Here is a 25,793-nt window from a genome sequence, read left to right as displayed (position 1 = left end):
GTTATAAAGTTCCCTAACAAATGGCGAGCAGTGAATAATCCCTTTATACTGTACATGGGGGTATTCTGAGTAATAAAACCCCCTACTAAATTCATTGGGCAGATATACATTCCCTGTAAGAAGTTCCTTGGTAGCCCTGGGATAACGTTCCTGAGACTCACGCCCTTTATATAAAATCAGTCCTTACCTGTATGTTCCAGTGATTACAGTGTCTCCATCCACCAACAGGAATTTCTCTTTAACAGTTCCCGTGACTTGCTTCAACTGCCTTGTGCTGTAGGTACATCCTGATACCACTCGCAGACGCATATTCTGTCAGAAAAGGGTTAATTACAATTTCAATATGTTTAAACGCTATCTTGTTACCAGTTTTTGTGCTAAGACGCACATTTTTTTGTAAAAAAAAATAGATTTTTTTTGTGGCAAAACTGCAACAAGGCCAAAAAAAAAAAGTTGAGGTCATGTAGACATAAGTGAGCAGCTGCCCTGTTTCCAATTGAAAGATCTTCTTTTGCCTCGTAGTATTAGAGCAGTGATCCCCAACCAATGGCTCGGGGGCAACATTTTACTCACCAACCCTTGGATGTTGCTCCCACTGGCCTCAAAGCAGGTCTTCATTTTTTAATTTCTGACTTGGAGGCAATTTTGGAGGCTTAAAGACCATGGATTCTGCCAAACAGAAACTTCCAGTTCACACTGGGCTACTAAATATCCAATCACAGCCTTTATTAGCCACCCCCGAGGGACTTTTTTCATGCCTGCGTTGCTCCCTGACTTTTTTATATTTAAATGTTGCTCACAGGAAAAAAGATTGGGGACCCAATCAAGGTTTTCAGATTTTTTTGGACGCTCCATTAGTTAAAGACCGCAAAACTTTTGATAGCTCAGGCTGACAAGGTATAACTCCAAAGTGGTTTCGGTTACCTCTATTGGCCTATGAGGAAATTGTGACTGGAAAGCATGTCTTAACTGGAGGTATCGGAACAGCATATTTGTTGAGAGCTGAAACTTGGATTGGAATGTGTTAAATTTTTTACATTCTCCAACAGCTGTAATATCTCTTAAACGTTTTTATCCCGGCTGCTGCCCATCTGGCAATCTCGGGCACCAAATTAAAATTTGGGAAGTGTTTATTGCCCCATAATGGGGCCCATTTAGACCAGACAGATTGTTTATTTTGGGATATTTTGAGCACTGTCTGAAAGGACTCTACTACTGTTCTCATGGGGGGTGTTGTTTTGTAGTTTGGGGAAATACCCCTATAAGGTCATTTAGATAGGGCCTCTAGTGAACCTGCAATGGTGGCTTCTAGAATAAGCACTTTGTTGTTCAAATAACCTGAAAGAAAGTTCTACCAGTTTACAGGGCAATGCCACATGCGGTAGATTGGCACATTTCCACAATACTTGACAATTCCCCACAATTCCCCAAAATTAGGGAAGTAAAACCTATGACATCAGCATTTACTTTCATAGACCGTTTGGGAACAGGATGAAAGTTCTAGTCAATGAACAGGTAATGAAGCAATGAAACCCATTTGCTGATGTAACGAGGGGCTATTGCGAGCCCTAGAATGGAGAAGACACAATGTTGGTCTTGAATTACTTTGTGTTTCAGTATGCTTGCAAAACAGATAATTACAACCATAGGGCCAGATTCAGTTTAATGATAAAATCTTATCTCTTAATTAAGTGCAGATTTTCTTAAAGAGCCAGATACAATTCAATGAAAAAAACTTATCTTACTGTTCATCCCATGAACACTCAATTGAAGTCTATGGGAAAAACTAGAAGTGAATTAGGAGAAAAGTTTTTCTTCTTAACCTTCATTTTTCACGTGATAAACCATAAAATAATGTTTGGAATCTGGCCATAATAGGGGAAAATGAGGGTTTATCCATGTTCCATATTACCTATTTTATTCCCATGTGTAAATTTTGTAACAATTCCTATTGGGGTAGAATAAGCGAAGATGATGAAGGAGAGGAATTCAATAGCAAAATCGCTCATATGCACATTCCTTAACTCCCCTTACCTCAGTAAACCGGACATTCACTCCAGTAGATTCCACCATATGCAGGAAGGAAGAAAGATGGCTTTGGCTCAGTATTATATAGACCGGGACCTTGCGCCTCGTGGCTGCTTCATGCAAGTCCAAAAATATATCTGGATCTGTGAAAAGGTCCATGACAACTGCTATAACCTGAAAAAAAACACATTTATATAAGTAGCTGTAAACTGCGTGACAATAACTGTTATTGTTGCAAATTTTTCAGCCAACCTGTAACGGGACTGATTTGCTCATGACTAGGTGTAGTCACTGGATTGTTAAATAAGGCAATTCACCTCTGGACTGGACAAAAATGATCTTTTGGATAAACTTTTAATATCCCTGCTCAAAGAGAGAGGTGAGTGGATCTGAATAAATACTAAAATGCTGCATTTTCACGCACATACACCGTGAGATTCGGTTCCAGGAGAAAAACTTATGTCATGGTTTATTTGTGAAAGGAGAATGAAGAAAATGTGCATCAGGAGAAAAGCTTTTCTCCTCAATATGAACCTGCCCCTTTGAACAACTCATTTTGGGCCAGATTTCAGTTTGATAAGAATTTATCTTCTTATTTCATCCCAGATTTTCCCAGATGCAATTCAATGAGCAGAACTTCTCAATGTTTATCCCACTAACACTCTATTGACGTCTATGGGAGGAAAAGTGGAAGTGAATTAGGAGAAAAGTTCTTTTTTCCTCAAATTGAATCTCGCCCATACCTTTTTTCCATGATAAACCCAAAAAATAATGCTTTTTTATGGAATTGAATCTGGCCCTTACTTTGATAAGAAAAACCTATCTCATGGTTTATGTCATGAAAACTCAATAGAAGTCTATAGAATTATAGAATGCATTAAGATTTTTAGGTTTTTCTTATCAAACTGAATATGGTTTTTGGTGAAATGTTTCGCCAGGCATGCATTCACGCCGCGTCCAAAAATTGTCACAAGAATAGTCGCGCGTCAAAAGAATAGTTGTGCATCCAAAAATTGTCGCACGAATAGTCGCAGGTGTCAAAAGAATAGTCACAATTTTTTTGCCATTTCACAAATCTTTTGAAAGATTCATGAATTTTCTGGCAAACCGAAACGGGACAGATTCACTCATCACTAGTTATAAACCATGAACTGAGAATGATAGGAATTATTGGAGAAAGTTCTGTTGGTTGTTCTCTTGTTCCCCAACTGTAAAGCTCTGGAAAAGAATATATGTGGGAGGCACAAGAGAAATTGCATATTTATGCAAAAGCAAGGAAGAAAAACCAATAGGAAGAACGGGTAACGAACTTATCAATAATCATGGGCAAATGCAACCAAGTTTTAGCCAGGTGTTGACTGTGTTTGTGCCAATCATGGAAAGTCTTCATTATTGAAAAATAGAAAATATTGGAAATAGAATTTAAGAAGTAAGGTGTTTCCTTGTATTAGATGGAAAGCAGATAGGTAACGTTCAAGACTTTCAGCCTAGATTACTTTAAAATATTCGAAGAGGAAATATCCACCATGATGTTTTTTGTGCCTATTTACAGTACATAGCCCTCCCTGGGGGGGAAGATGACATGCAAACAATTTAGATTCCTTATCATTCAGTAGAATATCTTTTAGCTATTTGGCAATGGTGTGTAATCTCATCATGGGATCAGGAAATAAAACTTTATTTGTCTAAGAGGGCCGAACCCAACCTACTTCTGCCTAAAAATGTTCTATAGAAAAATGACTCCTTATTTACTTAGACTATGACTCCTTATTTGAACTACATTTACTGTAATGGAGATAAGTCTTAATCTGATATCCTGCTATAGATTTTTTGCTACCAAATCCCAGAAAGGTGTGAATAATCTGGTTTATACATATTTACACTGTTGCAGGTAGAATGAAACATAGATTTCCAAACAGGCACTAAGTTCTTAGAGATATGAGAAAAGCTGACATCTACTAATTTTCCACATTGCCTTTTGGCACTTCATGCTGAAAAGTGTTTGATATCTGCTGGGACTGCTCGCTGGAAACTTGCTGGAAACTCTACAAATTTGTTTTAGAGACACACAAGGAACCATTTGCTCCAACCTACACCCCAACAATCACATAGAATCTGTAGACTAAAAATGTTGTGTTCTTTTCACCTAAGCATGTTTCAGTAGGCAAGGTCACTTGATTTCCCAGGCAGGGGAGTATGGTTGATGTTGACCATATTGATCAACTGCCTGTGCCATTTCTCAGCACACAGATGATATGTCCAGTAGGGATGTAGCGAACCTAAAAAAAAATGTTCGCGAACTTTCGTCGGAAAGTGCGAACGTTCGCGAACTTTGCGAACCCCATAGACTTCAATGGGAAGGCGAACTTTAAAACCTAGAAAAGCCATCTCTGGCCAGAAAACTGATTTTAAAGTTGTTTAAAGGGTGCCATGACCTGGACAGTGGCATGCAGGAGGGGCATCAATGGCAAAAATTTCTCTGAAAAATACGTTGTTGACACAGCGTTGCGTTTTGTGCTGTAAAGGGCAGAAATCACACTACATTCCTAAACTTATGTAATAAACTGCTTTAAAAAGTCCGGCATCTACATTCCAATCAAGTCGTGTAAAGGTTACGGCCGGTTCACACGCAAAGACAAAACGCAGCGTTTACTGCAACGAAAAAAAACGCAAAAAGCTTTAATGATACTGTCAAGTGTGCGAATATTAGTTTTTACTAGTTGCTTGTCACCTCCAGGACGTTCGTCCCGTCGGTGGGAATATTTCTGTAGTGGTGTGTTTAGCAGTCACCGTGCTTGTGCGCACGTGCATGGTCAGGCAGAGGTAATTCAATGTAGAGTAACGTGAACCAAAAAACACTGATTCTGCAGTGTGGGCCCAGGTTTGTCCTACCTTTTCGATCACCTGTGGTGACCATAAAAGATACGATTTTGCCGCAGTTGCAGAACCCTGAAAAATCAGGAATGTGTACATTCCTAAAAAATTATGGTTTTTTTGTTGCAGCCACTGAAGCACAGAGGACAGAAAAAATATCTCAGATAGATGGTATCATAACCATGCCCCAGGCAAACCCTTTCAAAGAACTAAGATAGGGTGACAACAAGCACAGAAGACATTAAAAACATCAAAGCTAGATGGTATAATAACCATGCCCCAGCCAAACCCTTTCAAAGAACTCAGATAGGGTGACAACAAGCACAGAAGACATTAAAAACATCAAAGCTAGATGGTATCATAACCATGCCCCAGCCAAACCCTTTCAAAGAACTCAGATAGGGTGACAAGCACAGAAGACATTAAAAACATCAAAGCTAGATGGTATCATAACCATGCCCCAGCCAAACCCTTTCAAAGAACTCATATAGGGTGACAAGCACAGAAGACATTAAAAACATCAAAGCTAGATGGTATCATAACCATGCCCCAGCCAAACCCTTTCAAAGAACTCATATAGGGTGACAAGCACTGAAGACATTAAAAACATCAAAGCTAGATGGTATCATAACCATGCCCCAGCCAAACCCTTTCAAAGAACTCAGATAGGGTGACAACAAGCACAGAAGACATTAAAAACATCAAAGCTAGATGGTATCATAACCATGCCCCAGCCAAACCCTTTCAAAGAACTCAGATAGGGTGACAAGCACAGAAGAGTAGAAGAGAGAAAAATTCAGGATTTACCTGTCCAAAAAGTTTGGCTTACAATTAAGCCAGTAGGATTTGCACCCTAGTTTGTACGGTGGTGGAGGAGGACGCTAAAGGACAGCTGTGTGTGGTGTCAAGCGGCGTGCAGAGAAGGACAGCTGCATGGGCAGTCAGAACAAGTCTTCCGGCGTGCAGTAACCCTCCGAGATCCATGCCTCATTCATTTTAATAAAGGTCAGGTAATCAACACTTTTGTGACCTAGGCGAGTTCTCTTCTCAGTTACAATCCCTCCTGCTGCACTAAAGGTCCTTTCTGAGAGGACACTTGAGGCAGGGCAAGACAACAGATTTATGGCAAATTGTGACAGCTCTGGCCACAGATCAAGCCTGCGCACCCAGTAGTCCAGGGGTTCATCGCTCCTCAGAGTGTCAATATCTGCAGTTAATGCCAGGTAGTCCGCTACCTGCCGGTCGAGGCGTTCTCTGAGGGTGGATCCAGAAGGGTCCTGGCGCTGCCTTTGACTGAAAAAACTTTGCATGTCTGACGTTACAGAGTGGCCAAAGTGCATTGTCCTTGCAGGTGTGCTCGTGGGAGGATTACCGGCACCTCTGCCCCTGGAATGTGGAGTGACATCACCCTTAAAAGAATTGTACAACATGTTTTGCAGGCTGGTTTGGAAATGCAGCATCCTTTCGGACTTGTGGTACGTTGGTAACATTTCTGCCACTTTATGCTTGTAACGAGGGTCTAGTAGCGTTGCCACCCAGTACAGGTCCTTCTCCTTAAGCCTCTTGATACGGGGGTCCTTCAACAGGCATGACAGCATGAAAGACCCCATTCTCACAAGGTTGGATGCAGAGGTATCCATCTCCCCTTCCTCGTTATCAAGGACTACGTCCTCATCCACCACCGTCTCCTCCCCCCAGCCACGTACAAGACCAGGGCTCCACAAAAGGTGACCACAAGCCCCCTGGGAAGCCTGCTCCTGTTGGTCTTCTGCCTCCACAAAGCCACCTTCCTCCTCTGACTCCGCTTCTGACACCTCTCCCTGCATTGCAGCAGGTGCCTGGGAACGTTCTGGTGATTCCGCCCAGAAATCAGGCTCTTTGTCACGCTGGTCTACAGCGTCATCTGTCACTCGTCGCACGGCACGCTCAAGAAAAAAAGCAAAGGGTATTAGGTCGCTGATGGTGCCTTTAGTGCGACTAACCATATTTGTGACCTCGTCAAAAGGGCGCATCAGCCTGCAGGCGTCGCGCATAAGCACCCAGTAACGGGGGAAAAAAATCCCCAGCTCTGCAGATCCAGTCCTACCACCCAGTTCAAACAGGTATTCATTGATGGCTCTTTGTTGTTGCAGCAGACGTTCAAACATGAGGAGTGTTGAATTCCAGCGAGTCTGGCTGTCGCAAATTAAACGCCTGACTGGCAAGTTGTGCCGCCGCTGAATGTCAGCAAGGCGTGCCATGGCTGTGTAGGAACGTCTGAAATGGCCAGACACCTTCCTGGACTGCCTGAGAATGTCCTGCAATCCTGGGTACTTCGAGACAAACCGTTGGACTATCAAATTTAAAACATGTGCCATGCAGGGCACATGTGTTAAATTGCCCAGTCTCAGTGCTGCCAACAGATTGCTTCCGTTGTCACACACCACTTTTCCAATTTTCAGTTGGTGTGGGGTCAGCCACCGATCGGCCTGTGAGTGCAGAGATGACAGGAGTACAGATCCGGTATGGTTTCTACTTTCCAGGCACGTCATGCCCAAGACAGCATGACAACGGCGTACCTGGCACGTCGAATAGCCTATGTGGAGCTGGGGGTGCACAGGTGTGGAGGAGGACACAGCAGCAGAGGAGGAAGAAGCCGAGGAAGAAGCCAAGTTAGAAGACGACTTAGAAGACGACTTAGAAGACGAGTTAGAAGACGAGTTAGAAGACGAGTTAGAGAGCAAAGGAGGAGTAGAGGTGGTGGCAGACCCGCATGCAACCCGTGGCGGTGACACCAACTCCACTGTTGTTGAACCACGCATTCCCTGCTTCCCAGCCATCACCAGGTTCACCCAGTGGGCAGTGTAGGTGACATACCTGCCCTGACCATGCTTGGAGGACCATGTGTCAGTAGTCATATGGACCTTTGCCCCAACACTAAATGACAGAGATGCGGTGATTTGGCTCTGCACATGCTGGTACAGGTGTGGTATTCCCTTCTGTGAAAAAAAATTGCGGCTGGGTACCTTCCACTGCGGTGTCCCAATTGCTACAAATTGGTGGAAAGCCTCAGAGTCCACCAGCTGGTATGGTAAAAGCTGGCGGGCTAAGAGTGCAGACAATCCAGCTGTCAGACGCCGGGCAAGGGGATGACTCGGAGGCATTGGTTTCTTACGCTCAAACATGGCCCTCACAGAAACTTGGCTGGGGGCAGATGAGCAGGAACTGGAAGGCGGAGTGGAGGGTGGTTGAGACGGGTCAAGGACAGCAGAGGTAGAGCAGTAAGATGCTGGAGCAGAAGGAGGGTGGCTTAGCGTTTGGCTGCTGCCTTTGAGGTGTTGCTCCCATAGTGCTTTGTGTTTGGCGTTCATGTGCCTTCGCATAGCAGTTGTACCTAAGTGGGTGTTGGGCTTCCCAAGACTCAGTTTCTGACTGCACTCATTGCAAATTACAGCGCTTTTGTCAGAGGCACACACATTAAAAAAATGCCACACTGCTGAGCCTTTTGATGTGGGCTTTCTAGCAGTAACAGTAGAAGTTGGCGGGTGCGTTGGCTGGCTGACCACAGGTGCCGATTCATGTTGTTGCCCTACTGTTCCCTGGGAGCTGTCCCTGCTTCTTCTAAGTCTTAATCTCCTCCTGCCTCTCTGACTCTCCGTCTCTCCATCTGAACTATCCTCCTCTTGCTCTCTTCTTGTGGGCACCCACAAAATATCACTCTCCTCATCATCATTCTCCTCAGATGCATCAATTTCTTCTGACAGCTCACAGAAGACAGCAGCAGCGGGGACCTCATCACACCTTATGTCCATCTCTGTTGTGTTGCCTGCCTGAATTATGATATCTGGTGTAACGTCCGCATCTCCTTCATCTTCTTCTGGCAATAATGGTTGCGCATCACTCAGTTCAACAAACTCATGAGTAAATAACTCCTCTGACTCCAGTGAAGAAGGGGCGGCGGTGGTGGAGGAAGTGGTACGTGGGGTGCCCATAGCAAAGGAGGATGAGGATGTTGTGGCAAAGTTAGAAACAGTAGAGGATGGGGTGTGCTGTGTAAGCCAGTCAACTACCTCTTCAGCATTTTGGGAGTTCAGGGTAAGTGCCTTCGGAAAACTGGGCAATTTCCTAGGGCCACAGGATATCATAGCAGCACGGCCCCTAGTGCCTCTGCGTGGCGGCCTGCCTTTGCCTGGCATTTTTTTATTTTTACAAAACAACAACAACTTGGGTGATGTTTCTGGACACGGAATTATTATTGTAATTTAGACAGATTGTGAAAAAGCTCACACAGCTAGGTGGCACTTGGTTGCAGACACCGGGCAACAAGGCCTGCAAGGGCAACGTATACAGTAGTGGATACGGAATATTTTATTGCTGGTGGAAAACCGTCACTCAAGTGATGTTTCTGGACACGGAATTATTATTGTTATTTAGACAAATTGTGAAAAAGCTCACACAGCTAGGTGGCACTTGGTTGCAGACACCGGGCAACAAGGCCTGCAAGGGCAACGTATACAGTAGTGGATACGGAATATTTTATTGCTGGTGGAAAACCGTCACTCAAGTGATGTTTCTGGACACGGAATTATTATTGTTATTTAGACAAATTGTGAAAAAGCTCACACAGCTAGGTGGCACTTGGTTGCAGACACCGGGCAACAAGGCCTGCAAGGGCAACGTATACAGTAGTGGATACGGAATATTTTATTGCTGGTGGAAAACCGTCACTCAAGTGATGTTTCTGGACACGGAATTATTATTGTTATTTAGACAAATTGTGAAAAAGCTCACACAGCTAGGTGGCACTTGGTTGCAGACACCGGGCAACAAGGCCTGCAAGGGCAACGTATACAGTAGTGGATACGGAATATTTTATTGCTGGTGGAAAACCGTCACTCAAGTGATGTTTCTGGACACGGAATTATTATTGTTATTTAGACAAATTGTGAAAAAGATCACACAGCTAGGTGGCACTTGGTTGCAGACACCGGGCAACAAGGCCTGCAAGGGCAACGTATACAGTAGTGGATACGGAATATTTTATTGCTGGTGGAAAACCGTCACTCAAGTGATGTTTCTGGACACGGAATTATTATTGTTATTTAGACAAATTGTTATTTAGACAAAAAATACAGAGCAGTAGAAAGTAGATTACTAGCCAGAAAACCTACTTAAACTCTCCCTGAAATGAATGCACAGCTCCTATCCCCACACAAATACAGAGCAGTAGAAAGTAGATTACTAGCCAGAAATCCTACTTAAACTCTCCCTGAAATGAATGCACAGCTCCTATCCCCACACAAATACAGAGCAGTAGAAAGTAGATTACTAGCCAGAAATCCTACTTAAACTCTCCCTGAAATGAATGCACAGCTCCTATCCCCACACAAATACAGAGCAGTAGAAAGTAGATTACTAGCCAGAAATCCTACTTAAACTCTCCCTGAAATGAATGCACAGCTCCTATCCCCACACAAATACAGAGCAGTAGAAAGTAGATTACTAGCCAGAAATCCTACTTAAACTGTCCCTGAAATGAATGCACAGCTCCTATCCCCACACAAATACAGAGCAGTAGAAAGTAGATTACTTGCCAGAAATCCTACTTAAACTGTCCCTGAAATGAATGCACAGCTCCTATCCCCACACAAATACAGAGCAGTAGTAGATTACTAGCCAGAAATCCTACTTAAACTCTCCCTGAAATGAATGCACAGCTCCTATCCCCACACAAATACAGAGCAGTAGAAAGTAGATTACTAGCCAGAAAACCTACTTAAACTCTCCCTGAAATGAATGCACAGCTCCTATCCCCACACAAATACAGAGCAGTAGAAAGTAGATTACTTGCCAGAAATCCTACTTAAACTGTCCCTGAAATGAATGCACAGCTCCTATCCCCACACAAATACAGAGCAGTAGAAAGTAGATTACTTGCCAGAAATCCTACTTAAACTCTCCCTGAAATGAATGCACAGCTCCTATCCCCACACAAATACAGAGCAGTAGTAGATTACTAGCCAGAAATCCTACTTAAACTCTCCCTGAAATGAATGCACAGCTCCTATCCCCTTACAAATACAGAGCAGTAGAAAGTAGATTACTTGCCAGAAATCCTACTTAAACTCTCCCTGAAATGAATGCACAGCTCCTATCCCCACACAAATACAGAGCAGTAGTAGATTACTAGCCAGAAATCCTACTTAAACTCTCCCTGAAATCAATCACAGCTTCTCTCCCTACACTATCTCTTCAAGCACACACAGGCAGAATGTAAAATGGCTGCTGGGCTTCGGTTTATATATGGAAGGGAGTGGTCCAAGGGGGGGGGGGGTGGCCCAGGAGGGAGAGCTGCCTGATTGCCTGACATGTATCTGCTGGTCTGGGGTGAGAGGTCAAAATTTGGCGCCAGCTAAGGCGAACCCAAATGGCGAACATCGCCAAAAGTTCGCGAATTTGCGGACTTGCGAACACCCGATGTTCGCGCGAATAACTACATACAATGTACCAGATTCAGTTCAATGAGAAAAACATAACTCCTAATTCAATTCCTATTTTCCCCATAAACTTCTATTTAGTTTTCAAACTATGATATTAGTTTTTCTCGTGGAATTTAATCTGACATTTAGCACAGATGACAAAACATATCTTGTGTCATAACCAGGAGGCTACTGCCCCAATTGGCAGTTTCTTGGTCTGTGTGTGTTTGCACCTAAAGACAATGCGTGAGCCTCGCTGATCCATAAAGCATAACTATGCAGTTTGTACCCATGTGACAGTTGCCTAGGGGGGATTTATTAACATTCAAATTTTCATGGATTTATATTTTTTTTATAAATAACCACAACTAAACTCATTTTCACAACTGGCAGCCATTTATCCAAAAATTCGAATTGAAAAAGCAAGAAAGGAAAAAGTTGCAGAAAAAATGTGAAAACCATGACTTCATATTGACAAAAGCCAGTGTCCTAAAACCTTGATGCTAGATATGTTGCAGTTGTAAAAGGAGCACCTGCCGCTGGCTTCTACATGATCTCCACAGATTTTAGCTGGTATATTTTGTTCAAACTTGGTTTTCGGTGTAAAAAAAAAAACACGAAAAAATTGAGCAATAGTAAATGCCCCTTACAGTCTCCATTATAACTTCGATCAAAACTAGCACTATGCAAGGCACATGTACTGCCAATACACTAATGGGTTTTGCTTTAAACCTGTTTCAACTTGCACTAGCTCATTAAGCACAATGCAAATATTTATGGTTTATAGCTGGGGTTTATTTTCCTATAGTCAGATAAGATCTAAGATAGCTTATCTTGTGCATATAATATTCCATAAATCCATTTCGACATTGTACATATCAGTTTAATGTGCCATATAGAGGAGGGGAAACTCCTGCTTCCCACTGAGCTCTAGCGGCAAAATGCTCTGTGTGCATTTGCTCTAATGTGATTATTTTGGTGGTTTATATATAAACACCCTTATTTATTATTTCTTATTTATGTAAACACATTGGTATCCACATGCTTATTGTTTGCTGTAGAACTATCATCATGTTTATTGCCTTGTGGTTAACAGTTACAGTAAATTAGCTCATTGTAAATGTACTATGACCCTTTTCCACCTGCTATAACACAGGCTCAGTGTCCCAGTGATGTATTTATATATACATATAAATACATCACTGGGACACTGAGCCTGTGTTATAGCATTTATATAGTTTAAAAGTTAAAGCCACATTTGTTGGCATAAAGAGGGGCAAGTATTTGAAAACAGGTAGGAACCAAGTTCCCACAAGATAATAAAAGTATATATCCATATATACCTTATATATATGTGTACTGGGCATTTTCAAAGGGATAAAGAGAAGTAGCCTCGAAACCTTAGCTTTCCTATACCTTTATGCTTAGGTTTCAAGGGCAGCCAGTGTCGGACTGGCCCACCAGGATACCAGGAAAACCAGATGTCAGTGGGCCCTCCTTCTCCTAACCATTTGGCCTGTTTCATTCCCTATTTGTGAATGGGAACAAAGAAGAGTAATAGATGGAAGAATAGATGCTAGCATGTAAATAAAAGAGACTAGGAGAATAAAGAGGTTGGTTGAGGAAAGGAGGAAAAACAGTATGGAAAGTGGGCCTAGGGTCTAAGGTTTCTGGTGGGCCCCTAAAATCCCAGTCCGACACTGAGGGCAACTCACCCCCTAACATATGCACAAGTTGTTTCTCATATCCGAAATACTAATATGATTCAGGAATGGGGATTGTAGACCAATGCAGAGAATGCACAAGCAGAAGATCCAATGACCCAGTATAATATGGAACCTTCCAAATATTGACCTATTTATGGAGCACTATTGTTCCTAAAACATTAAAATATATATTTCTTTCTGTAGAGTAGATGTACGGATGCCTGGATGGCCCACTTGTCTCCCTCCTAGGCATTTGTAGCTGAACAAACAGTATGGGCCAGATTCAGATCAAAGAGGAAACATTAATTTAAGGTTTATTACGTAAAAACTTATGGCCGACATTCAATTTGAGAAGATAAATTTTTTCTTTTACTTCAGTTTCAGTTTTTTCCAATCGTTTTCATGTGATAAACAGTGAGGTAAGTTTTTCTCATTGAATTGGCTCTGTAGAAAAACTGGAACTGGATTAAAAGAAAAAAACAGGAAAAACCTGAATTGCTATCTTTCCCGACCATACGAGTTTCTGCAAGTGCAGATTACATATTTTACAGTTGCCCCATTAGATTCCCAGCCAATACATTGCTCAGGGAGGCCTCTTTAACTGACTATATGCCTTTATGTCAAAGGCCTTTGTTGCCAGACTGCTTTCAGTGGCCAAGGTCTGATTACATCAACACTTGCTTTCATGTTTTCCTGGCAAGGTAATTCCCAGGCGTTATAATAAACAATATAATATAATAGGCACAGCTATAACAGGGATGTATTCACCTCCTTCTTCCTCCTTAATTAGACATTAAACTCCTCCCAAAACGATGTTGATCTTGGAATGAGCTGCAGAACTAGATGATGGTTTCTGAATAGACCTTTTCTTAATATGTGAATTTGAACTTCAATACGGTGTATGCACTGGGGATCTAAATTTCATCAATTTTCCATCATTATTTTTTCATGTTTTACAAGTTTCAGGAGTCTGTATTTTTCAGCAACTACTAAAGGTCCCCATACATGGGCCGATAGTAGCTGCCGATATCAGTCCCTTGGACCGATTCGGCAGCTAATCGGCCCCTGTATGGGCAGAACTGAGCGGCCTGGCCGACCGATATCTGGCCAGGTTAGAAAAATCCAGTCGAATCGGGGACCGCATCGGCTCGTTGATACAGTCCCCGAAACGACTGCCCCATGGCCGCAAATGTAATCCGATCGTTTGGCCCCAGGGCCAAATGATCAGATTATTTTTTTTTTAAGCTACTTGCTACCCGATATCGGCCACCCGTAGGTGGGGATATCGGGTGAAGATCCGCTCGCTTGGCGACATCGCCAAGCGAGCGGATCTTATAGTGTATGGGGACCTTAAGGCATAAACTCTTTTGAACTTACACAAGGCAACTTTCATTATCAGCATGGCCACCAGAAATCTAATAAATGGAGGGGCCTTAACAAGAGAAACATTGGAACTAAACAGTACAAAATTTAGATTTTTAGAAGCCTGGTAGTAAAAGAAAATGGAGGATATTCTGCGGGGGTGTTTAAAGCTGCTACCACCTAAGGCAGCAACCCTACCTTGCCTGATGGCAAGAGCGGCTTTGGTTCCCGATCATCAGGGCAGACATATCCGTATCGCCTTTACAAGAGGAACATTGGAACCAAACAGTACAAAATGTTGTTTTTTTAGAACCCTGATAGTAAAAGAAAATTGGGGGGGTTCTATGCAGGGGTATATTTCGCTGCCTAATTGCAAGGGTGGCCATTAGAAATCTACATCTTGGCATCACCTTTACAAGAACCTTGGAACTAAAAAATATAACATTTTTCAGAACCCTGGTAGTAAAAGGACCCCCTTCTGGTAAAAAAAAAACCTGCATCTTATTGATGGCAGAGCTGATGAGCAGCAATTTTACTGGATAAAGATTTGGTTATTGTCTCATTGTTTTTCTAATTTGAGGCTTTTACAAATAAAAATTCAACTGCTTTATGTATACCTGCCGAAACATCACAATGAAAATTCACTTTATAATTCCCTTTTTCTCACTTAATAATTTCCTGTACTCACATTATAATTCCCTGTACTCTATAATTACATATACTCACTTTATAATTCCCTATACTCACTTTATAATTCCATATACTCACTTTATAATTCCCTATACAGGTATGGGACCCGTTATCCAGAATGCTAGGGACCAAAGGTATTCCGGATAAGGCATCTTTCCATAATTTGGATCTCCATACCTTAAGTCTACTAAAAAATCAATAAACCATTAATTAAACCCAACTGAATTGTCCTGCCCCCAATAAGGATTATATACTGTATATTTAAGTTGGGATCAAGTACAAGGTACTGTTTTATTATTGCAGAGAAAAGGGAATCATTTAAACCTGAAATAAACCCAATAGGGCTGTTCTGCCCCCAATAAGGGGTAATTATATCTTAGTTGGGATCAAGTACAGGTACTGTTTTATTATTACAGAGAAAAGGGAATCATTTAACCATTAAATAAACCCAATAGGGCTGTTCTGCCCCCAATAAGGGGTAATTATATCTTAGTTGGGATCAAGTACAGGTACTGTTTTATTATTGCAGAGAAAAGGAAATCAGTTTTTAAAATTCTGAAGTATTTGATTAAAATGGAGTCTACGGGAGACAGGCTTTTCGTAATTCGGAGCTTTCTGGATAATGGGTTTCCGGATAAGTTATCCCATACCTGTACTCACTTTATAATTCCCTACACTCACGTTATAATTCCCTACATTCACTTTATAATTCCCTATACTCACTTTATAATTCCCTATACTCACTTTATAATTCCCTATACTCACTTTATAATTCCCTATACTCACTTTATAATTCCCTACACTCACTTTATAATTCCCTATACTCACTTTACAATTCCCTATACTCACTTTATAATTCCCTATACTCACTTTATAATTCCCTATACTCACTTTATAATTCCCTACACTCACTTTATAATTCCCTACACTCACTTTATAATTCCCTATACTCACTTTATAATTCCCTATACTCACTTTATAATTCCCTATACTCACTTTATAATTCCCTACACTCACTTTATAATTCCCTATACTCACTTTATAATTCCCTATACTCACGTTATAATTCCCTATATTCACTTTATTATTCCCTACACTCACTTTATAATTTCCTATACTCACTTTATAATTCCCTATACTCACTTTATAATTCCCTATACTCACGTTATAATTCCCTATATTCACTTTATTATTCCCTACACTCACTTTATAATTTCCTATACTCACTTTATAATTCCCTATACTCACTTTATAATTCCCTATACTCACTTTATAATTCCCTATACTCACGTTATAATTCCCTATACTCACTTTATAATTCCCTATACTCACTTTATAATTCCCTATACTCACTTTATAATTCCCTATACTCACTTTATAATTCCCTATACTCACGTTATAATTCCCTATATTCACTTTATTATTCCCTACACTCACTTTATAATTTCCTATACTCACTTTATAATTCCCTACACTCACTTTATAATTCCCTATACTCACTTTATAATTCCCTATACTCACTTTATAATTCCCTACACTCACTTTATAATTCCCTATACTCACGTTATAATTCCCTATACTCACTTTATAATTCCCTACACTCACTTTATTATTCCCTACTCTCACTTTATAATTCCCTACACTCACTTTATTATTCCCTACACTCACTTTATAATTCCCTATACTCACTTTATAATTCCCTATACTCACTTTATAATTTCCTATACTCACTTTATAATTCCCTATACTCACTTTATAATTCCGTATACTCACTTTATAATTCCCTACACTCACTTTATTATTCCCTACACTCACTTTATAATTCCCTACACTCACTTTATTATTCCCTACACTCACTTTATAATTCCCTATACTCACTTTATAATTCCCTATACTCACTTTATAATTCCCTACACTCACTTTATAATTCCCTATACTCACTTTATAATTCCCTATACTCACTTTATAATTCCCTACACTCACTTTATTATTCCCTACACTCACTTTATAATTCCCTACACTCACTTTATAATTCCCTACACTCACTTTATAATTCCCTATACTCACTTTATAATTTCCTATACTCACTTTATAATTCCCTACACTCACTTTATAATTCCCTATACTCACTTTATAATTCCCTACACTCACTTTATTATTCCCTACACTCACTTTATAATTCCCTATACTCACTTTATAATTCCCTATACTCACTTTATAATTCCCTATACTCACTTTATTATTCCCTATACTCACTTTATTATTCCCTATACTCACTTTATTATTCCCTACACTCACTTTATAATTCCCTATACTCACTTTATTATTCCCTATACTTACTTTATAATTCCCTATACTCCCTTTATTATTCCCTATGCTCACTTTATTATTCCCTACACTCACTTTATAATTTCCTATACTCACTCTATAATTTCCTATACTCACTTTATAATTCCCTATACTCACTTTATTATTCCCTATACTCACTTTATAATTCCCTATACTCACTTTATTATTCCCTATACTTACTTTATAATTCCCTATACTTCCCTCTGCCCATTGAACTCTTCCTGTCTCAAGATAACAATCAGAGGAACTAAAGGTAACACAAAGGGAAGGTGAAGCAAACAATGCAAATTAGGGTTTGACTTTCCTCCATGAAAGAAAACTCTCCAGTTTCAGTGTTTTTACTGCAGGCTGTTATCTTCATGCTTGGATGGATGATAAATTCTTTCTTGAGATCAAAGGGGCACTAAACACCCATAATGGCCTCTTTTCAACATGAGGAAAACAAATAGAACTTATGCTGACAATGTACTCTTCATAGTCAAGAAATAAAAATTATTTTTATTAAAGGAATCAACATGCAAAACCCATGTTGAACACATGGTCCTAATGCCCCTATATATATATAGCCAATCTATTCCATTGGCTTTGGCATTGGTTGAATGTTAAACATACAAGTTGTAACAAATATAGGACCAGATTCAATGAATTGAGAATTGATCCCCCTAACATATTTCCCAATTCAATCCCATTTTCCCCATTCTGTTATGTTTTTCTAAAGGAATTGCATTTGGCCCTTTATTGGGCCAGATTCAATTTGATGAGAAAAAGTTATCTCCTAATTCAGATTCAAATTTTCCCATAGAGCCAGTTGCAATCCAATGAGATTTGCCTCTTAGCTTAAACTTAACTGAATTAGGAGAAAGGTTTTTTTCTCCTCAAATTGAATCTCACCAATAACTTTTCAGTGACAAACCATAAAATAATGTTTTCTCATGGAATTTCCCATTATTTGGTCATTTTACTAAAGACATTTTCTATAAAACAGGGATCAAAGGGTCTCGTGATCAGACATGTAGGGTCCACCCTAAATATGATGAATTTTTTACTGGTTCTTCACACTGACTGTCTTTGAGCAGTAAATTAAATGCTATAATGTTAAATTCCATTGGATGAAGTGTTATTAACTGATGTGGTAATGTAGTTTAGGGTAATTCTCCTGAAGCAAGAGTGAATACTCAGATATGACCACTAAGTAGCAACAAAGTCGTGTCCCAGGTATTCGGCGCGGAAAAATTAGTTGCGCGGAAATCTTTTTTGTTGCGTGTCAAACTGGGAACAGTCGCGTCAAAAAAGGGCATGGTCGCATAAAAAAGCGCAGGTGACAAAAGATAGACGCAGGCGACAAAAAAGACACTGGCAACAAAAAAAAATAGTGCAACAGATGCGTTTCGCGAATTTTATGGCGAAGCAAAATGGGACAGATTCGCTCATCACTAAATATGAAGGCTGGAACTATATTAGGGGTCATTGGGCCCATTGGGGGTTCTAATTGATGTTTTGTGAGGGAAAGAGATAATCTGCCCTGAGGTTATTGGCTGTAGATCTCCAGTAATAGAATTCTACTCCCTAGATGTGGTTTATTGGTTGCTTTCCCATAGTTATGTATTAATAAGTTGATTGTTTTCTATTAGTAAATAACAGCGGTACTGTACCTTTGTAGCCTTCTGTATAGTCCTTCTAACCACCACCTTAATATGAGGAGCATTATTAGAAGGAGGATGTGTGTACAGTTCCGCCCTTGTGATTCCTTTCCATGTACCTTCTTCAGGCCAACCCAGTTCCAACATGGGGGTTGGCACATCAGTTCTTGCAGGCCAGTAGCTAACGCTCACGTCTTCATCAAGCTCAGCGTCATCTTCCAGTTCTAGTTTACCCAGCTCAGAATCAACCACTGAATTCACAATGGAAGTGATTTCTTCCTTGGACAGAAACTGGCGAATCCTTTCCTTTTTAATGAAATTTTCAAAAGCCTGCGACCCAGAAGAAATAAGAGTTTCCATGGCTGTCCTTTGCTTTTCCGAGTAATAAAACTCAGGGCTGGTCTCTGTTATATCCACAAATTGCTGATCATCTTCCAGGCATTTCACTTGAGAGTTTGCCATCTTTGAAGTCCTTCCAGTGTCTTTAATTCAGTATTTAGACAGAAGAAACTATTAATTTGGTCTATGCAAACTTTGTATATTCCTTAACGTTCACCATAGTTGTGATGGACATCATTCTTCTGCACTCAGTTTATTGTAGGACGTCAGCTGCAAAATAAAATATGAGAATTACTTCCCTTTGTCAATAATGAGGCAAAACACATACATGTGCCCAAGTAATAGTGAAAATAGAGAATGAGCATGTGTACATTTGAGCTGTGTGCAGATGTATGTAGGCACCCTGACCTGAGGAGATGAAGATGCAACCTCCCCAGCTATACTTCTTGAACTTTACCTCTGATCCTGTTTACTCCACCGCAGTAGGACTGGTAGAGAGGATCCCATATTAAACACTGGTCAATAATGACTGCAGGAAATGATCAGCATCAACAGTATCTCTTACGAACTTCATTTATTGAAAATCCAACAAATCAGGATTAGGGAGCCTCCTCTACACAGTATATTATTCTCTCTCCGTGGCCTATGTATACCCTCAGCTTATACACCACTAGCATCCAGAATCACCGCAGGATCCTAACAGCCCAACTAATCGCACTAATCCTACTTCTCGCTCCTAGAGTGCCTACAATGCTAACTGTGCTAACTATCCTGAACTAAATCCTGTAGCCACCTCTCAGTGAGGTGAAGTCCCAGGGAAGACCCTGAGCACAAGCAAGCCCTCTCGTTTATACACAAACATGCTGCTACTTAGTGCCTAGTGGGCATTTCTGAGACCACCAATCAATTACTTCAGCTTGGCTAAAGGTGGCCATATACGCTAAGATCCCCTCGCCTGGCGAGTTCTCCAAGTGAGCGGATCTTCTCCCGATATCCCCACCTACGGGTGGGCGATATCGGGCTAGAACTTAGAACGACGGGTATAGACGTCCGTTGGTTTGGGGACCGCATCAACGAGCCGATGCAGTCCCCAATTTGACTAAATTTCAAACCTGCCTGATCGAGATCTACCTGATTTCAGGCCGGTTGGGCAGGCCCGTCGTTAGTGCCAAATTGGTCTAAAGGACCGATATAGAAATTTATAAGGGTGAATCCAAGCGCACCGGACAACAGGATATTCTCTTAAAATTTAATCTTTATTCATCCATTAAAAACATGCCACGCCTAACGCGTTTCATGCACAGATGCACTTAATCATAGGCAGGGACCGATATAGGCAGCTAGAATCGGCCCGTGTATGGCAGCCTTAAGGAAGTAGCTTCTACACATAAGAGTTAGGGCCACACTTAGGTGTCCAGTTCTTTATTAAGGTCCCCTTAGTTGGCCAGAACTCTGAACTAACTATCCAAAAAAAGGGAAACTAAATTTTAGGGTTCAAACACCAATTAAAATGGTTGCTTTTAAAACGCTTTTTTAAACGCTTTATAATAAAACAAAAGAAATTCAGTGTCAAATGCACTGAAAACAAAAATAACTCCCTGCATTTTAGATTAAACTGAAGCCCCTAATACCATATGGAATCACTTATCTAGTACAGGTATGGGATCCGTTATCCAGAAACCAATTATCTAGACAGCTCCAACTTACAGGAAGACAATCTCTCATAATCAGTTTTAAAAATGATCTCTTTTTGCTCTGTAATAATAAATCAGTAGCTTGTACTTGATAGTAACTAAACTGCGTGGATTGTTTTTTCCCCCCGTTTATTGAGAATACCTATAAAATAAGGAAAAGGGCTCTGGAGCTACCCCCATCTTTAAGCTTGAGGTTATTCCAGGTTTCTCTTTGCGTGCAGACTTGCACCCGCTGAATCGCGCCAAACACGAGCACAAGAAATGACGCCATCTCCACTCTATATAAGATTGGGCTTGATTCTTTAAGACACACAACCAAAATTGTGTTTGTTTTGATGTATTAGGGGCAATTGTGGTGGACGCAACTCGATGCTCAGCCCCACTGATGTGGGAAAAATGCTAGAAATGCAAGAATTACATTAAAGAAACACTACAGATTAAAAAAGAACATCACTAGAAATGTTTAGTTCAACTATTAAACATGCATACAAGACAACCAATCACAGTCCTGTCTGGCTGCTCCCTAAAAAACTGAAGTCCTGCTCTGGCACTTTGAGCTTAGATCTAGACTTTAGCCGAATGCTTCATTCACTCCATCCCTAGTTGGGTGACTTTTTTTTTCCACCTAATGATTCCAAATGCTGAGCTGTGTTAGTGTTCTCCCCCCCCCGGCACATAATCTAGGGCTCAGTTGCAGAATGAATATACACAGGGAGAGCAGAGCCACACACAAGTACAGGTCTTGGGGAGGGCAGAGGAGAGAAACCATATGCAGTACAGGTATAGGACCTGTTATCCAGAATGCTCGGGACCAAGGGTATTCCGGATAAGGGATCTTTCCGTAATTTGGATCTTCATACCTTAAGTCTACTAAAAATTCAATAGAACATTAATTAAACCCAATAGGATTGTTTTACATCCAGTAAGGATTAATTATATCTTAGTTGGGATCAAGTACAGGTACTGTTTTATTATTACAGAGAAAAGGGAATCATTTAACCATGAAATAAACCCAATAGGGCTGTTCTGCCCCCAATAAGGGGTAATTATATCTTAGTTGGGATCAAGTACAGGTACTGTTTTATTATTACAGAGAAAAGGGAATCATTTAACCATGAAATAAACCCAATAGGACTGTTCTGCCCCCAATAAGGGGTAATTATATCTTAGTTGGGATCAAGTACAGGTACTGTTTTATTATTACAGAGAAAAGGGAATCATTTAACCATTAAATAAACCCAATAGGGCTGTTCTGCCCCCAATAAGGGTAATTATACCTTAGTTGGGATCAAGTACAGATACTGTTTTATTATTACAGAGAAAAGGGAATCATTTAACCATTAAATAAACCCAATAGGGCTGTTCTGCCCCAATAAGGGGTAATTATATCTTAGTTGGGATCAAGTACAGGTACTGTTTTATTATTACAGAGAAAAGGGAATCATTTAACCATTAAATAAACCCAATAGGGCTGTTCTGCCCCAATAAGGGGTAATTATATCTTAGTTGGGATCAAGTACAGGTACTGTTTTATTATTACAGAGAAAAGGGAATCATTTAACCATTAAATAAACCCAATAGGGCTGTTCTGCCCCAATAAGAGGTAATTATATCTTAGTTGGGATCAAATACAAAGTACTGTTTTATTTTAAAAGAGAAAAAGGAAATCAATTTTCAAAATCTGAATTATTTGATTAAAATGGAGTCTATGGCAGGCAGGCTTACCGTAATTCGTAACTTTCTGGATATCGGGTTTCTGGATAAGGGATCCTATACCTGTACTTGTACTTGTAATCTGACAGGGGTTTATAGGTCAATGAATTTTTCACCATTTCGCAAATTTTTCTGCAGTTTCAAAAATTTTACAGCGAACCAGAACAGATTCGCTCATCACTAGAAGGGACATCTTCCATTGGCTCCTATATGACTTCAACAGGTTTCAGCTGGACAATTGTCAGATTTGGATTTTTAGCCATTTTGACGCATAGTAAATCTCGAAAAGTCGCAAACTTTTTTCTCGACTTTTATGAGTTTTTAATTCTGGTGGTATAGTTTTCCTTTAAGACGTCAGCATGTTGGATTAGTATTGTGCTCTTTACCTTTATCTTATATTGTATTCTTTCCCTCTCTTCAATTGGGAAACACAGGCTAAAGAGCTGACAGCTGGAGGTAGGAATGGTGCATGAATGCAATGTCTTACGAGAATCACTGCTCCTTTCTTCAAAAGAGTGACGCCTCCGGGGCAAACACAGCCATTCGCCTTATCTCATGTGAGAACTAACGACCTCAGCCAATCAATAACTGGAATGTACCCTTTACTGATTGGCTATTCTGAACACCTGTCTGTCTACCTAGACATGCCGGCTAACCAGAGAAACCAGCACATTATCACCTTAAGGATCGGGATAACCCTCCGCTGATTTACTGGAATTAGTGTTATCCTTAAGAAACCAGTTTATTCTTCTTATAGAAGAAAATATATACAGGGTTTGAGTAAATATATACATATATAATACATTAAGGAATGGGCAGACAGCTTTGCAGTTTACGTAACAGTTTAGGATATTCTCCCATACAGCTTAACTCCTTAACCGCTGAGGGAAATAAGAGGGACTTTTTAAACTTTTTACCTATATGTATTTAAACTGCCCAAAGCCTCAAAACTCATTCAGCAGACTCGCAACATCCGAGGCAGGCATATGAAACGTTTGGCCAGTATTCTAGTAAATGACCTTTGTTCCAGCATGTGGTCAGTCCAGCTTACAAGACAGAATGTTTTTCTGACCTAGGCATCTGTGTCTGAACTGAGAACATCTAGAAGTTCAGAAGAACTGCACTCTAAGGTTAATGCCCCAGGTCTTTCTTTAGAAAGCCAGTCTAAATAAGTGAATACTGCCCTGTGGGGTAAGGAATATAAGAATATGTTAGAGGGAATATGTGTGAACATAACCTGTCTATCCTGCAGCCAGTGATCCCCAACCAGTGGCTCAGTTGCTCCCCAACCCCTTGGATGTTGCTCTCAGTGCCCCCAAACCAGGGAGTTATTTTTGAATTCCTGACTTGGGGGCAAGTTTTGGTTGAATAAAAACAAGATTTCCTACCAAATAAAGCCCCTGTAAGCTGATAGTGTGCATAGAGGCTGCCTAATAGTCAATCACAGCCCTTATTTGGCTCCTCCATGAACTTTTATGGTGCTTGTGTTGCTCCCCAAGTTTTACATCTGACTGTGGCTCACAAATAAGAAAGGTTGGGGGCCCCTGCTGTAGGGCATAAGGTGATCATGCAACACCAACAAAAGTGGTTTGTTAGCATTAATGTAAGAGCAGTTACTAAGGTCTCATCTGCTAGCACAAACACACCTTTCCAGAGCAATGGGCAGCAGGCAATGAATACATTAGTAGCCCAGTTCTTGCCACACTATTCTGGGACCAATGTACTGTTCTGGGAGCACAGACTGCAGTTGATTCCCTCTTCAGATGTTGCTGAGTCTGTGGCTAGTGCTCTGGTATCCATAAAGCTGCCCATACACGTTAAGATTTGCTCGCTTGGCGAGATTGCCAAGTGAGCAGATCTTCACCCGATATCCCCACCTATGGGTGGGCGGGCGATATCGGGGAGCGTGTACGTTAATTCGATCGTTTGGCCCTGGGGAATTATATTGGCAGCAATGGGGCAGTCGGTTAGGGGACCGCATCAACGAGCCGATGCGGCCCCCGATCCGACTAGATTTTCTAACCTGCCCAATTTCAGGCCAGATATCGGTCGGGCAGGTCTATCGGTAGTCCTCATACACGGGCCGATTAGCTGCCGAATCGGTTTAAGGGACCGATATCGGCAGCTAGAATTGGCCCGTGTATGGAGACCTTAACATTACAGTATTTTGATGGTCCATCAGAGACAAGTGCCATACAGTAATATATATATATATATATGTGACAGTTTAATTCTTATGTCAGCATCATCAGACCATAGACAACTCACAATCTCAGCTCAGGCCATACCATTTGATTTAATGCTTTAAAATATTATACAACATTACATTCAAACTATTACGGTTGTATTGTGCTCTGTATTTTGCACTGCCATTATTTGTAGGCACTAAAGGTGGCCATATACATTCTGATTCTAGCTGCCCATATTGGCCAGATCTCGATCGGACTGTTATGATTTTTCCATTGAATCGGGGACTGCATCAGCTCATTGATGTGGTCCCCTAACTGATGGCACCCATACTCGATGTTTGACCAAATTAGCCCGGTATCACTACCCGTAGGTGGGGATATCGGGAGAAGATCCACTCGCTTGGTGACCTCACCAAGAGAACGGGTCTTACCGTGTATGGCCAGTTTTACTTTGCTTACTTTTCCTACCCATAGAAGTTTACAACCCACTCACACACACATGCACAGACAAACACACACATACACACAAACATCAGGGTCAGACGGTACATTTTCCCAGCTAGAGTACAACATTCATGCTGGCAGTATGCGTGTGTATACAGATGGAGTAAATATTAGACATTGAGCTCAGCAGGCTCACTATGTACCACCTTGTCACTCCATGTAAACAGTTCATGCAGAAATTTCCATTGAAATGAAAGCTGCTACATATTTTGTTGTGGTGTGCTCTGGTGCAGCGTATGAGCGGTGG

General features: G+C 40.9%; 1 protein-coding gene across 3 annotated transcripts in view; it reads right to left on the bottom strand.

Moving 5' to 3' along the window:
* The window catches only part of fam83e (family with sequence similarity 83 member E), a 42,933-nt gene that overhangs the window by 15,689 nt on the left and 1,451 nt on the right, over positions 1–25,793 (bottom strand). For 2 of the 3 annotated variants that reach the window (XM_004916333.4, XM_002934989.5), the window contains exons 2-4: positions 19,120–19,716; positions 2,035–2,202; positions 188–312 (exon numbers count right to left, since the gene is read on the bottom strand). In XM_004916333.4, coding sequence (XP_004916390.2) covers positions 188–312; positions 2,035–2,202; positions 19,120–19,569 — 743 coding nt within the window. In that variant the 5' untranslated portion in view covers positions 19,570–19,716. Of the gene's footprint in view, positions 1–187; positions 313–2,034; positions 2,203–19,119; positions 19,717–23,239; positions 23,345–25,793 lie in introns of those variants that run through there. The other variant, XM_018095525.2, reaches the window with a different exon arrangement.

Source organism: Xenopus tropicalis, chromosome 7 (genome assembly GCF_000004195.4).
Source record: "Xenopus tropicalis strain Nigerian chromosome 7, UCB_Xtro_10.0, whole genome shotgun sequence".
Taxonomy (NCBI): Eukaryota; Metazoa; Chordata; class Amphibia; order Anura; family Pipidae; genus Xenopus; species Xenopus tropicalis.
This window is presented reverse-complemented; position numbering and strand designations above follow the sequence as displayed.